Source organism: Eptesicus fuscus, chromosome 3 (assembly GCF_027574615.1).
Source record: "Eptesicus fuscus isolate TK198812 chromosome 3, DD_ASM_mEF_20220401, whole genome shotgun sequence".
In the NCBI taxonomy this organism is placed as follows: domain Eukaryota; kingdom Metazoa; phylum Chordata; class Mammalia; order Chiroptera; family Vespertilionidae; genus Eptesicus; species Eptesicus fuscus.
In genome coordinates this window covers 42,075,200-42,090,739 of record NC_072475.1, presented here as the reverse complement: position 1 = coordinate 42,090,739, position 15,540 = coordinate 42,075,200, and the positions used below count along the sequence as shown (strand labels likewise).

Sequence of the window (15,540 nt, the reverse complement as noted above, 5' to 3'; positions counted from 1 at the left end):
CAAGCCTCCTGCTTGCTGCAGCTCCATGGCTGCAGCCATCTTGGTTGGGTTAATTTGCATACTCGCTCCTGATTGGCTGGTGGGCGTGGCTTGTGGAGGTACTGTCAATTTGCATATTACTCTTTTATTAGATAGGATGACTACTGCTGATATATCATAAATTCCAAAAAAAGGTGGGAGGGAGGTGGTAAGAAGAGAAAAAGTGAAGTTGGAGTCTCATACTTCCAGATTTCAAAACTTATAATTACAAAGCTGTATTAATTAAAACAGTGTAGTACTGGCATAAAAGACATATAGACCATTAGAATAGAATACACCCTCACATATATGGTCAAATTATTACATATATGGTCAAATTATTATTATTATTATTATTTTAAATATATTTTATTGATTTTTTACAGAGAGGAAGGGAGAGGGATAGAGAGTTAGAAACATCGATCAGCTGCCTCCTGCACACCTCCTACTGGGGATGTGCCCGCAAATAAGGTACATGCCCTTGACCAGAATCGAACCTGGGACCCTTCAGTCCGCAGGCTGACGCTCTATCCACTGAGCCATACCAGTTAGGGCTATGGTCAAATTATTTTTGACAAGGATGCCAAGACCATTCAATGTGAAAAGGACAGTCTTTCACAAAATGGTGTTGAGAAAATTGGATACCTACATGCATTAGAATGAATGTGGATCTTTACCTTACACCATATACAAAAATTAATTCAAAATGGATCAAAGACCTAAAACAATAAAACTCTTAGAAGGAAACATAGGGGCAAAGCTTTGTGACATTGGCTTTGGCAATGATTTCTTGGATATGACACATAAAAACATGTAACAAAAGAAAAAAACATAAATTGAACTATGTCAAAACTAAAAACTTTTGTGCATCCAAGGACATAATCAAGAATGAAAAGTTAAAAAAAAAAAAGAATGTAAAGGTAACCCACATAATGGGAGAAAATATTTGTATTTCATATATCTAATAAGAGACTAATACCAAGAATATAGAGAGAACTCCTAAAACTCAACAACAAAAAAACCAAACCACCAGATTAAAAAATGGGTAAAGGATTTGAAGACATTTCTCAAAAGAAGATATACAAATGGCCAACAAACACATGAAAAGATGCTCAACATCAATTACCATTAGGGACATGTAAACCAAACCCGCAATGAAATACCTGGTTACTATCAAAAAGACATAAAACAACAAATGCTGGAGAATTGGAACCCTTACGCACTGTTAGTGGAAATATAAAATGGTGCTGCTGTTATGGAAAACCTCAAAAAATTAAAAACAGAATTACAGTATCATCCAGCAATCTCACTGCTGGGTATCTATCCAAAAGAATTAAAAGCAGGGACTGGAACAAACAGGCCCACATTCTTAGTATTCACAATAGCCAAAAGATGTAAGCAACTCAAGTGTTCACTGACAGATAAATGGATAAACACAATGTAGGATGTACGTATAATGAAACATTATTCAGCCTTTTTGGGAAAGAAATTCTGACACATCTGCAATGTGGATAAATCTTGAAAACATGCTAAGTGAAATATGCCAGTTACAAAACAAAACAAAACACTGTACGATACCACTTATATTGCATCTAGTGTAGTCAAATTCAGAGAGAGAGAAAGTAGAAGGGTGAGTGACAGGAGCTAGAGGAAGAGGAGAATAGAGAATTATCGTAAATTGTTACAGTTTCAGTTTTCCAAAAGGGTGATAGCAATCACTGCACAAAATGTGAATATATGTAAGAATACTTAAATGTATACTTAAAAATAGTAAATTTTATGTGTACGTTTTCACACTAAAAAATAAATAAATGAGGATATAAAATTTTTCTAAATTTAGCACTCATTTTTTTCTAACTAAAAATGAAGATCAATTTTCAGTCTATTTGTTCCCAAATAATGCCATTGAGGGAAAAACCTACCGTCTCTGCTCCAAGAGTCTGCAAGCCAGTGTACGTTCTATCCAGCTATTTAAAGACAAAAGCAAGAGTTAGGTTTCACATGCTTACTTATAAATATAATCTTATCTAACAACTCTTTCACCATAAGTTTTCATACCATAACTACTTTTTCATAATATAAATTGATCACTTCAACAAAAACCCTCTTAATATTGTGGGGAAGAATTACTCAATTAATTTTACTCAAAATTAATATAAACCTCTGACATACATGTAGTAATTATACTTTTAATATAACGTATACACTTCTAACAACCCATTCTAAGGACAATCCAAAAATGGAGGATGTTTTACAAAAAAAAGATGTTTACTGCAGCATTATCTATAATCACAAAAAATAAAAGCAATATAGGTTTCTCAGACAGGAATACCATAATAGTTCTCCTAGTTTGGGAAGTCTAATCTGATGGTGGTATGCAGAATGAAGACAGATTAGAATTAAATAAGCTAATCAGGAAACAATAAAAGGGTAGAATATAAGATTATGAAGAATAATGTTTTGCAACTAAAAGAATATTTAGAACAAAAATGGAAGAAGCAAAGATGGCTCTGAGGGTTGACATAGAAATGACAGGAAAAATGATACTCTAGTACAGTGGTCGGCAAACTCATTAGTCACAGATCCAAATATCAACAGTACAACGATTGAAATTTCTTTTGAGAGCCAAATTTTTTAAACTTAAACTATATAGGTAGGTACATTGTTATTAACTTAATTAGGGTACTCCTAAGCTGGCCTTTGCTAAAAACTCAAGGGCCAAAGAGCCGTATGTGGCTTGCGAGCCGCAGTTTGCCAACCACTGCTCTAGTACAAATAAAAATCACATGGTCACAATACAGGTGTTTAAAGTCTCAAGGCCAATCTATAATAATAAAAGGGCAATATGCTCATTATACTGGATGTCGTTCCAGACGTCATTATGGACATTCTTCTGGATGAAGCCGGGGCTGGAGGAAGCCGCCAGGTCCCGGGGCGAAGCCAGTGCCGGCAGCCGGGGGAAGGAAGGCCTACTCTTGCACGAATTTTCGTGCATCAGGCCTCTAGTTGATACATAATATGTAGTAAAATTAAGTTTTCAAAAAACTTGACAAGAAATGCTTTAAATACATCATTTTAAAATAATGTGCCTCAATCTTTCACCAGGAATTCTAAATGATATGGACAATACAATATACAAAACTATGCAAACAACTTCCTTAATCATTGGGATAAGGGCTGGGCCCAGTCTACAAAATGGTATGTGTGATGCTTAAAGTAAGATAAAAAGAAAGCAAAACTAATTTAGACCTTCTTCTAAGTAAGTGGGACCATATTTTGCCCCTCTGAACAAAGTGGCAATAAATTCTTTATTTGATTTGTTTTGCTCTGAGGTCATAAAGCAATCTAATCTCACAGTAATCTCTAGAAAATAAAGTGTACATGAAGTTAAGCTGTTTTACAATGGATGCATAACAAGCAATGGAGGGCAAATTTCAGCATGCCTTAAGGTAGAAAAGGTACATTTGTAGAACAAAGGAAACAAAAAACCGATTTTTGCAGATGTATTCAGTTTCATTTAGCTCAGTTTTGGGAGTCATTAAGGAGAACAATGTAGTAAGCCACAAGTAAGGGTGCTATGGGAGAAGTTCAATATAAGAAAATGTATACAAGACTACTATAGAGAGGGGCTAGAGGAACATTTTGAAAATAGTCTGTCTTCCAACTACAAAAGTTAAATATGTTCATTATGTAAAAATACTTTCAAAAAAACACACACAGATAAAAAGGTCATAGGAAATAGTTCACAACATCATTACTTCAATTATATACTCCAACATTTTGGTATATTTCTTTTGTGTCTTTTTTAAATCATGGTTGACCTCATACTATACATATACTTTATACTTGGTGCTTTTTGCTTACTATATAATGCTAATTTCCCCCCAGGCATAGAAAACACTTTGTAAAATGTAACTTATAATAGCTGCATAACCAACCATGTGGATATATCAGAGAAGGATTTCTGACAATACAAATCAAAAGTGTTACAATCCTCACCCTGGCCAGGTGGCTCAGTTGGTTGGATTGTCCTCCTGTACACCACAAGGTTGGGGGTTTGATCCCCAGTCAGCGCACATACAGGAAGCAACTGATCAATCCTTCCTCTCTCTAAAAATCAATAAACATATCCTCAGGTGAGGATAAATAACTAAAGTTTTACAACCTGCTAGAGTACTTTACATTTTCTAAAACATGTTCACTTCAATTGTTACCCTTAGGAGGTAAACATATTCTTTATCCTTATGCGATAAACAGACAAGACTTATTTCAGGAAATCCTCACCTAATGTCGTTGATAGGTTCTGAGACTTTAAGCAAAACACCTATCTATAATAATAAAAGCGTAATATGCTAATTAGACTGGATAGCCGAACGACCTTCTGGACAACCTTCCAGATGAAGCCGAGGCTGTGAGGGCCAAGCCCCTTGCACAAATATCGTGCATCAGGCCTCTAGTAGTATAATGAAACCAAATCTACTGTAGGTTAAATGATATATAGAAGAGTTAAGTTCCTATGACATCTCATCATTATAATGACATTGAACGAAACATCATTTTAGGACTTTCTGTATTTGCCTCATTTTTTAAATATATATATTTATTGATTTTAGAGAGGAAGGGAGAGGGAAAGAGAGACAGAAACATCAATGATGAGAGAGAATCATTGATCAGTGACTTCCTGCACATCCCACATTGGGGATCGAGCCTGAAACCCGGGCATGTGCCCTGACACGGAATCAAACTGTGACCTCCTCCTTCATAGGTTGACACTCAAACACTGAGCCACGCCAGCCGGGCTGCATTTGCCTCATTTTATAGAAAAGTAAGATTTAAAAAAACACACAGATTAACCGCAGGTAACACAGTAACAGTGAGCTCTGGTCAGAAATTCAAGTGTTCTGATGATCTGATCTAAAGAACATACATTCAACTGTAAAGTGCACCCCCTTCCCCCCACAACCTTCAGAGGACAAAGGAGTGTATAGCAGTAAGCATAACACACTCAGAAAGGTTTATCCTGCTTCCGCTATCCTTCACCTGGCCACTTCTCCCAGAAGGACTAACCTACTATGTTCAATACCAGGTGAAAGAGAGAGTTCATTTCCAGAGAACAATGTTTTGTTACAATACCTTCAGATTATGTATGATATCTATCCGCTTGTTCTGGCTGTCCTTAAAGTGAACTTGAACTCTGACAGGAAACTCACCCCAGCCTCTTCTGGTCAGGTGAAAAGGAGGCTCTCTATGGAAGAGCAGATATTTTAACACATTAATCCACATGTAATCATTCTAAAGGAAAAGTTTTCTCCCAATGGATGTTAGAAATTCACATCCTTCTGACAATCATTTACATTTCCTCATTTGAAGGTAAATCAGTATGCTGCATTATGCTAAAATGCTAAATTATAGCCCTAACCGGTTTGAGCATTATGCTAAAATGCTAAATTATAGCCCTAACCGGTTTGAGCGTCAGCCTGCGGACTAAAGGGTCCCAGGTTCGATTCCGGCATGTACTTTGGTTGCGGGCACATCCCCAGTAAAGGGTGTGCAGGAGGCAGCTGATCGATGTTTCTCTCTCATGGATGTTTCTAACTCTCTATCCCTCTCCCTCCCTCTCTGTAAAAAAATCAGTAAAATATATATTTTAAAAATAAATAAACAAATAAATATAATGCTAAATGATAAAAGAAAAATTTTACTCAAACCTACATTAAATTTTCAATTACTGGATACTTAGAGCTAAGACACTTACCCTATACTAGAGGCCCGGTCCACGAAATTCGTGCACTGGGGCAGGGTCCCTCAGCCCGGCCTGTCCCTTCTCACACTCTGGGAGCCCTCAGGGGATGTCCTACTGATGGCTTAGGCCTGTTCCCTGCAGAGCGGGCGTAAGCCACAGTCTGGCCTCCCTCTGCCGCCGGCTGATCAGCACTGCCCCAATCACCCCCTCGCTGCTGCCGCCTCTGGCCTCCCTCTGCAGCGATCAGGGGAAGGCGACGCCCCCATCATGCCTATGCTGCTGCCACTGCCAGCCGCGAGGCTGCCTGAGCCTCGGCCTTCGCAGCCACTGTGGCTTGCCTGTGACTCGCCTCAATGCCTGAGCCTCGGACCCTTGCAGCGACATCGGCCATCGGCGGCTTGCCTGAGCCCCAGGCCAGCCCTGGGCAAGTGGCAGCTGCCCATTGCCTCCCCAACACTGCAAGTCCCTGCCCACCTGCGCCTGCTGCGCGCGCAGCCTGCTGATCAGTTGTTACTGTGACGGTGTCCCGACCAATATGCATATTACCCTATTATTAGATAGATAATAAAAGGCTAATATGCAAATAGACTGAAGGGCGGAACCGAACAACTGGTTGCTATGATATGCGCTGACCACCAGGGGGCACGTGCGGAACATGGCAGACGATGGCAGCAGGCAGCAGAGTGGGGAACATGGCGAGTGTTGGCTGCGGCAGGATGGTAGAGCAGGTAAGTGGGGGCGCCAGACCAAGGCGGGGCACCAGCTGCTATCATTAGGGTGAGCCTCTGGTGGTTACTGAAAATTCTTTGCTCCCATGCACCGAGGTCCAGCCCGGCGCTCGCACCTGCAGCTAGTTCCAGAGCCACCGTTTGCACTCACTGCTGGCGTCCAGCACCAGTCCCGATCACTTGGTGCCGTCAGCGGGTGCAAGTGGCGACTGCCGGCCCCCATCGCCCCTGAGGGCTTCTCCACCTCCACCTGCTCCTGAAGGGCAATCAGGGCAGCAGCCGCCACTCAGACCTGCTGAAACCGACCCTGCTGGTACCCACTGCTGGCGCCAGCCCCAACCACTCCATGCTGTCAATGTGTGGGAGCGGGCGGCAGGAGCAGGGCTGCCGCAGACAGGGGACAGGGGAGGGGCAGGGAGGCGCAGTGGGAACACAGAGGATGGGCCAGGACCTGCCCCTGTGCCCACCGTAGCCTTGCGGCCCACAGTTTCTTTCAAGGTGCATGAATTTGTGCACTGAGCCCCTACTACCATATAATCCAACGTCATTCTTTTCACAGATAATGAAATAGAGTGACTGGATGGCCCAACAGTGTGGCTCAGTGGTTGAGCTTCAACCTATGAACCAGGAGGTCATGGTTCAATTCCTGGTCAGGGCACATGCTCGAACCCCAGTGAGGGGTGTGCAGGAGGCAACCAATCAATGATTCTCTCTCACCATTGATGTTTCTATATCTCCCTCCCTCTCCCTTCCTCTCTGAAATCAATAAAAATATATTTAAAAAAATAAAATTTTTGATGAATGTCACAATATGAGTCAGAATCCTTGATAGCTATTTGACAGACATAGGCTGAAATATATTTTTCCTACCCCAACACTTATTTATTCCTCCACTCTGGCAAAAACAAAGTAAGTCATGAATACTCTATTTGAAAGTGACAATTTATTTGAATGTATCTGCTAAGAGGACTTAAAAGATATGTTCACAATATGATCTTCCCCAAACAGTGACTATGATTTCAGAGGATAGAGAGGAACTCATGAGAATGCTAATTGAACCAATGAATTTTCAGTCAGAACCTAATTTGTAAAGAAAAGAAAAAGAAAATTTGATGGAAGAAAAGACTGGCAAACTATTAATAATTGGTGTTGGATATATTAGGGTTCAATATACTCTGCTTTTGTACATGTTTGAAATTTTCCTTTCTCGAAAATCAATTAAAATATTAAATTTAAAAAAGATAGATGTAAGACTAGAAGCGAAGGAAGGAAGAAAAGGAGGAAGGGAGAGAGGGGAGGAAGAAAGGGAGGGGAGGAAAGAAGGAAGAAAGGAAGAAAGGATTTCAAGGGAGTGTTTTCAAAATAAATCACTTTTCTTTCACTTGAATAAATCTGCACTTCTTTATTTTATTTTTTAAATATGTTTTATTGATTTTTTTAGAGAGGAAGGGAGACGGATAGAGAGTTAGAAACATCGATGAGAGACAAACATCAATCAGCCGCCTCCTGCACACCCTCTACTGGGGATGTGCCCGCAACCAAGGTACAGGCCCTTGACCGGAATCAAACCTAGGACCCTTCAGTCCGCACGCCGACGTTCTAGCCACTGAGCCAAACCGGTTAGGGCAAATCTGCACTTCTTTAAACTCAAGTATGCTTACCTAACTTCCACAAGGTCATTTGGTTTATAGCTGGGATGAAGGAAGAACCAAACTTTCTTGACAAAATGATTAATGCTGGGTTCTCTACGAGACCCTCGGACATACACCATCCATTTGTGGGTTGATTGGTCATTTTCTTCTCTCTTATCAGGAGGTATATACCTAGAGGAAAAGAAAAGGAAACTGAATACTTTTTATCCTTCAAAAGCCTAATAAAACAATTAACACCTACTTAAAACAAGATTAAAAATAAATTATAAAAAAAAAAACTTGGAAATTCACAAATATGTGGAGATTAAACAGCATGCTACTGAACCATCCCTGGATCAAAGAGGAAATCAAAAGAGAAATAAAAATATCATGAGACAACTGAAAATGGAAATACAACACACCAAAGCTTAAGGGATGCAGCAAAAGCAATCTTAAGAAGGAAGTTTATACCAATAAAAGCCCACATTAAAATAAAAAATCTCAAATAAACAACCTAACTTTACACCCTAAGGAACTAGCAAAAGTAAAACAAACTAAGCCGAAAGCTAGTAGAAGGAAGGAAATAACAAAGATCAGAGAAGACTAAAATGACAATCCTACCTAATAATAGACAAATATGGAAATTGACCGTACCTTCGCTATGCCCATGATTGGCCAGGAGGCGCGGGGGGGCGGGACTTGGGGTAGCCGATTGGACCGGCGGGATGCTGAGCTTGTGTCGCCAGCGGCGGCTCGAGCTCAGCATCTGCACCATGGCTGTGCTGCGGCACAGAAGGGGCCTCTGGGGCAGTGAGCTCACGTCCCGCCGCGGACCATCAAAAGCGGGGGAGCTGGGTGCCTGTCCGCTCAGGCACCAGTGGACAGATACCCAGCTCCCCTGCGATCGAAAGCAAAAGCGTGGAAGCTGGGTGCCTGTCCACTCAGGCACCAGGCCTTTCAGAAGCCTCGCCGCGCCGGAGGCGGAGAGGCACCCAGCTCCCCCCCCTACACGTGCATGATTCAATCATGCACTGGGCCTCTAGTAAAAAAGATAAAAGAATGAAAAAGTGTCCAACATCATTAATCATTAGAGAGAATCAAATTAAAACCACATGAAATATTACCTCACACCTGTCAGAATGGCTACTACCATCAATAAATCAACAAACAAGTGCTGGGGAAGATGTGAAGAAAAGGGAACCCTCATGTACTGTTGTAGGAATATAGACTGGTACAGCCGCAGTGAAAAACAGTATGAAGTTTCCTCAAAAAGTTAAAAATGGAACTACCTTTTGACCCAGCAACCCCACTTCTGGGAATATATCCTAAGAATCCTGAAACACCAATTCAAAATAATATATGCATGCCTAAGTTCACAGTAGCATTATTTACAATAGCCAAGATTTGAAAACAAAACAAGTGCCCATCAGTAGATGAGTGAATAAAAAAGCTGTGATACCTGTACACAATGGAATACTACGCATCCATTAAAAAGGAAATCTTACCTTTTGCGAAAGCATGGATGGACCTAGAGATTATTATGCTAAGTAAAATAAGCCAATCAGAGAAAGACAAATACCATATAATCTCACTTATATGTGGAATCTAATGAACAAAATAAACTGACAAAATAGAAGCAGAGGCATGGATACATGAAACAGTCTGATAGCTGTCAGAGGGGAGGGAAAGGGGGTACTGGATTAAAAAAGGGAAGGGATTAGCCAAAGAACATATATGCACAACTCATAGACACAGACAACAGTGTGATGATGGCTAGAGGAAAATGGGGGGCACATAGGGGCTAGGTGGAGGTGGGCAAAGGTGGGGAGGATGAGGACACCTATACTAATAAAAGGTTAATATGCTAATTAGACCGGACAGACTGGGTGTCCTTCCGGACAAAGCCGCAGCAGCTGTGAGGGCCGGTAGCAGCAGCAGCAGCAGCAGCAGTGGGGTGATGGGGGCGGCCAGGCTGTAGCTTAGGCCTGCTCCCGGACTGTGAGGGGGGCAGGCCAGGCTGAGGGACCCCCTTGCCACAGTGCACGAATTTTCGTGCACCGGGCCTCTATTTTGTAATAATGTCAACAACAAAAATAAAATAAAAAAGAAAAGATACAAGAAATTAGGAGTTGGTTTTTTGAAAACATAAACAAAATAGAAAAACCTTTAGCTACAATTACCAAGAAAAAAGAGAGGACTCACATAAATAAAATTACAAGTGAAAGAGGAGATGTTGCAACTGATATCACACAAGCACAATGAGATTATGAACAATTATATGCCCAAAATTGGACAACCTAGAAGAAATGGATAAATTCCTCCTCTAGCAAGACTGAATCATGAAGAAATTGAAAATCAGAACAGTACAATTACTAACTAGTAAGGAGATTGAATCAATAATCAAAACACTCCCAACAAAGAAAACTCTAGGACCAGATGGCTTAGAGTAAATTCTACCAAATAAATAAACAAACAAACAAACAAACAAATAAATAAATAAATAAATAAAACTATCCCACTAGTTTATAAACACTGAGTGGCCAGATTATTATGATCTCTGAATGCATAACAATCTGGCCACTCAGTGTATATCCTATATAATAAAAGGCTAATAAGCAAATTGTCCCCTTGACCAGAAGTTCAACCAGCAGGCAGGCCAGCTAACTGCCCATGTCCCCTCCCCCTGGCCAGGCTGGCCAGACCCCACCCATGCACGAATTCATGCACCAGGACTCTAATACACACACACACACACACACTGAGTGGCCAGATTATTATGCATTCAGAGATCATAATAATTTGGCCACTCAGTGTACATGCATATATATATACTAGAGGCCCGGTGCACTAAATTCGTGCACGGAGGGGGGTTGTCCCTCAGCCCAGCCTGTACCCTCTCCAATCTCGGACCCCTCAAAGGATGTCCGACTGCCCGTTTAGGCCCGATCCCTGGGATCGGGCCTAAACGGGCAGTCGGACATCCCTCTCATAATCCAGGACTGCTGGCTCCCAACTGCTTGCCTGCCTGCCTTCCTGATTGCCCCTAACTGCTTCTGCCTGCTGGCCTGATCACCCCCTAATCACTCCCATGCCAGCCTGTTTGCCCCCAACTTCCCTCCTCTGCTGGCCTGGTCACCCCTAACTGCCCTCTCCTGCAGGGTTGATCACCTCCAACTGCCCTCCCTTGCAAGCCTGGTCCCTCTCAACTGCCCTCCCTTGCAGGCAGGGTGCCTCCCAACTGCCCTCCCTTGCAGGCTGGGTGCCTCCCAACTGCCCTCTCCTGCTGGCCATCTTGTGGTGGCCATCTTGTGTCCACATGGGGGCAGGATCTTTGACCACATGGGGGCAGCTATATTGTGTGTTGCAGTGATGATCAATCTGCATAGTTCTCTTTTATTAGATAGGATAGAGGCCTGGTACAGGGGTGGGGACCAGCTGGTTTGCCCTGAAGGGTGTCCCTGATCAAGGTGGGGTTCCCTTGGGGCGTGGGGCGGCCTGAGTGAGGGGCCTGTGGTGGTTTGCAGGTGGGCCACGCCCCCTGGGACGCAAGCGGAGACCCTGGTATCTGGAATTTATTTTCCTTCTACAACTGAAACTTTGTAGCCTGGAGCAGAGCCAAGCCTGGGGCTCCCTCCGAGGCCCGAATCCATTTGTGTTGGGGTTATAATTGAAACTTTGTTGCCTTAAGCGGGTGGGCCCGGCCAGGGTGTGCAGAAAGCTTTGCTTCCCCTGTTGCCGACGGCAACCCTGGCCTGCTCTCTCAAGCTCCATTCTGCTGCCATTTGTTTGAATTTGTTTACCTTCTATAATTGAAACTTTGTAGCTTGAGTGGAGGCTTAGGCCTGCAACGGCTGGCAGAAAGCTTGGCTTCCTCTGTTACCTAGGGAACCTTACTCTCTGTGGCTGTAGCCATCTTGGTTTGGGTTAATTTGCATACTCGCTCTGATTGGGTGGTGGGCGTGGCTTGTGGGTGTGGCTTCTGAGTGTGTCGGAGGTATGGTCAATTTGCATATTTGTCTATTATTATATAGGATTAGTATATAAACACACAATGAAAACAGTGTATCAAAGAGGTATCTGCACTCTCATGTTCACTACAGCATCCTCTCTAATAAAATGGTAATATGCAAATTAACCATCACTCCACTACATAAGCCACGCCCACCAGCCAAGCCACGCCCACCAGCCAATCAGGGCGAGTATGCAAATTAACCCCAATCCAAGATGGCTACAGCCACAGAGAGCAAGGTTTCCCAGGTAACAGAGGAAGCCAAGCTTTCCATAGCCGTTGCAGGCCTAAGCCTCCACTCAAGCTACAAAGTTTCAATTATAGAAGGTAAACAAATTCAAACAAATGGCGGCAGAATGGAGCTTGAGAGAGCAGGCCAGGGTTGCTGCCGGCAACAGGGGAAGCAAAGCTTTCCGCACAACCTGGCCGGGCTCACCCGCTTAAGGCAACAAAGTTTCAATTGTAGAAGGTGAATTAACTGCCACAGAAATGGCTGCCGCCCCCGGAGGGAGCAGCAGGCTTGGCTCCGCCCTAGGCTACAAAGTTTCAATTGTAGAAGGAAAATAAATTCCAGATACCAGGGCTTCCCCTTGGGTTGCCAGGGGGCGTGGCCGGCCTGCAAACCACCACAGGCCCCTCGCTCAGGCCGCCCCACACCCCAAGGGAACCCCCACCCTTATCTGTGATACCCTTCAGGGCAAACCAGCTGGCCCCCACCTGTGCACCAGGCCTCTATCCTATCTAATAAAAGAGTAATATACAGATTGATCATCACTGCAACACACAATATAGCTGCCCCCATGTGGTCAAAGATCCTGCCCCCATGTGGACACAAGATGGCCACTACAAGATGGCCACTACAAGATGGCCAGCAGGAGAGGGCAGTTGGGAGGCACCCGGCCTGCAAGGGAGGGCAGTTGTGAGGGACCAGGCTTGCAAGGGAGGGCAGTTGGAGGTCATCAACCCTGCAGGAGAGGGCAGTTAGGAGTGACCAGGCCGGCAGAGGAGGGAAGTTGGGGGCAAACAGGCTGGCAGGGGAGCAGTTAAGCATCAACCAGGCTGGCAGCGGAGTGGTTAGGGGGTGATCAGGCTGGCAGGCAGAAGCGGTTAGGGGCAATCAGGAAGGCAGGCAGGCAAGCAGTTGGGAGCCAGCAGTCCTGGATTGTGAGAGGGATGTCCGACTGCCCGTTTAGGCCCGATCCCACCAGGATCGGGCCTAAACGGGCAGTCGGACATCCCTCCAGGAGTCCCAGATTGGAGAGGGTACAGGCTGGGCAGAGGGACAACCCCCCGCCGTGCACGAATTTCGTGCACCGGGCTTCTAGTTATTTATAATAGCCAAGACAAGTAAACTTAAGTGTCCATCAACAGCTGAATAAAGATATGATTATAAATACATACAATGGAGTATTATTCAACCGAAGCATGAAAGAAGGAGGCTTGCATTTGTGACAATATGGATGGACCTTGAGAGCATTATGCTAAGTGAAATAAGTCAGAAAGAGAAAGACAAAGACTACATGGTATCACTTACATGTGGAATCTAAAAAAAATCAAACTCATAGAAAGAATAGAAAAAAAGTTGCCAGGGCTGAGAGTTGGGAAAAATACAGAATGGCTGGTAAGAAGATACTAACTTTCAGCTATAACATTGTGACTATAGCTGATAATATTGTATTATATAACTGAAATTTGCTAAGAGAATAGAACGTAAATGTTCTCTCAATTATCTGAGGTCATGATAGGTGTTTGAATTAACTTCATGAGAGGAAAAACTTTCAAAATGTATACATATATCAAATGATCACAATGTACACTTTGAATCTTACATTTTTGTCAATTACATCTTAATAAAGCTGAAATTTAATTTAAAAATTTTAAATTGTAGCAAAACAGCTATATCACCTAACCAAAGTCTTTGCAGTTAATCCTTTACTTTAAAAAAAAATTTTTTTTTGGTCTAAGGGGCATTCCCCTAAAGTTTGTTTTGTTTTCTGAGTATCACTATGGAATTTAAAAAATTAACCTTGCTTTTACTACCAAGTGGGTACATGATGTAGAAATAACTGATGTATTTTATTCTTGTGTTAGGAACCTCTAGAATTCGGGTTGATTTCATATAGGTTTCAGGGTGCTAGAACTTTGGACTCTTCAGGTTCCTACTCAATTGCAGTCAAGAATGTTGCAACTGGCTTGGCCTTTTAAAAGCCAAAACAAGCCATTACCTTAAGTCCTGCCCATGGTAAAACAAGTATCTTTAGCCCTCCCTTATGCAGTTGATTTTATTTAACAAGGCCCCCTTATTACATTCTGTTAGAAAATATGATCATAGCCTTCTATATGTCACCTATGCCTATAGGTATCCTTAGTGATGCAGTAGGCCCTGTTGCCTAATCTGGTTCTTCATCAGCAGTATTCTTGTCCAGTCTTGACTCTTTGCTCTTCTATATATAAAAACCAGCCCGTGGATTTCATGAACCCTGTCAAGATTTTAATCAGCATATCTACATATCAATTCGAAGAGGAGTGTTATCTTTATTATACTGAGCCTTTCTATCCATGAACATAGTATACTATTAAGTTCTTTTAAGTCTTTAGTTTTTATAATTCTTCATGAAAAGCTTACATGTCTCTTATTTACTGTATTTTTATTGCTATAGTAAATACATCTTTTAAAATCACATTTTCTAATTTTGTGGCCGTCACACAGAAACAACTGATCTCTATACTGATATTATATTCAACAACCTGGTGAAGTTCTCTCATTAACTCTAAAACTTTATCAAAAATTGTTTTATATTTTTCTATGTAGACAGTATCATCTGTTAATGACTTTTATTTGTTTTTTAATTCAAATACTTTTAATTTTTTAAACAGGACTCCATTAGTATCTTCAAGAGCAATACTGAATAGGAGTAGTGGCCCCAGACATTTCTTGTCTTGTTCCTAATCCTAACGGGAAGACTTAAATTCACCACTGAGTATAAAATATGCTGTAGGTTTTTCAAAGATATTCTTTATCTGAGTTAACTAAATTCTAAGTCTGCCATGAAGACTTACCACAAATGGATGTTGAGTTTTGTCAAAGGTTGTTTCTGCATTTTTGATCAAGTGTTTATCTTCTTTAATCTGTTAATGTGTTTATTACACTTATTGATTTCTAATGTTAATCCAAACTTGCATTTCTTGCTCACGATAACCATTTCTATAGTTACTGAATTCAGTTTGCTAAGATTTTGTTCAGTATTTTTGTATCTGTAAGTGTGATGTCCTATAATTTTTCTTTTCTTATGAACTCCCTGTCAAGCTTTATGAGCAGAGTTAGGATACCCTCATAATGTAAGTTGGTAAGTGTTGTCTCTTTGTCCCCAGATTTTGTATACAAATAGAATTATCTATTCATGCAGCCTG

General features: G+C 42.0%; 1 protein-coding gene across 1 annotated transcript in view; it reads right to left on the bottom strand.

Annotated features, from left to right (window-relative positions):
• The window catches only part of YEATS2 (YEATS domain containing 2), a 97,475-nt gene that overhangs the window by 47,281 nt on the left and 34,654 nt on the right, over positions 1-15,540 (bottom strand). The window contains exons 7-9 of the mRNA XM_054713783.1: positions 8,151-8,312; positions 5,152-5,263; positions 1,941-1,985 (exon numbers count right to left, since the gene is read on the bottom strand). Coding sequence (XP_054569758.1) covers positions 1,941-1,985; positions 5,152-5,263; positions 8,151-8,312 — 319 coding nt within the window. The remainder of the gene's footprint in view (positions 1-1,940; positions 1,986-5,151; positions 5,264-8,150; positions 8,313-15,540) is intronic.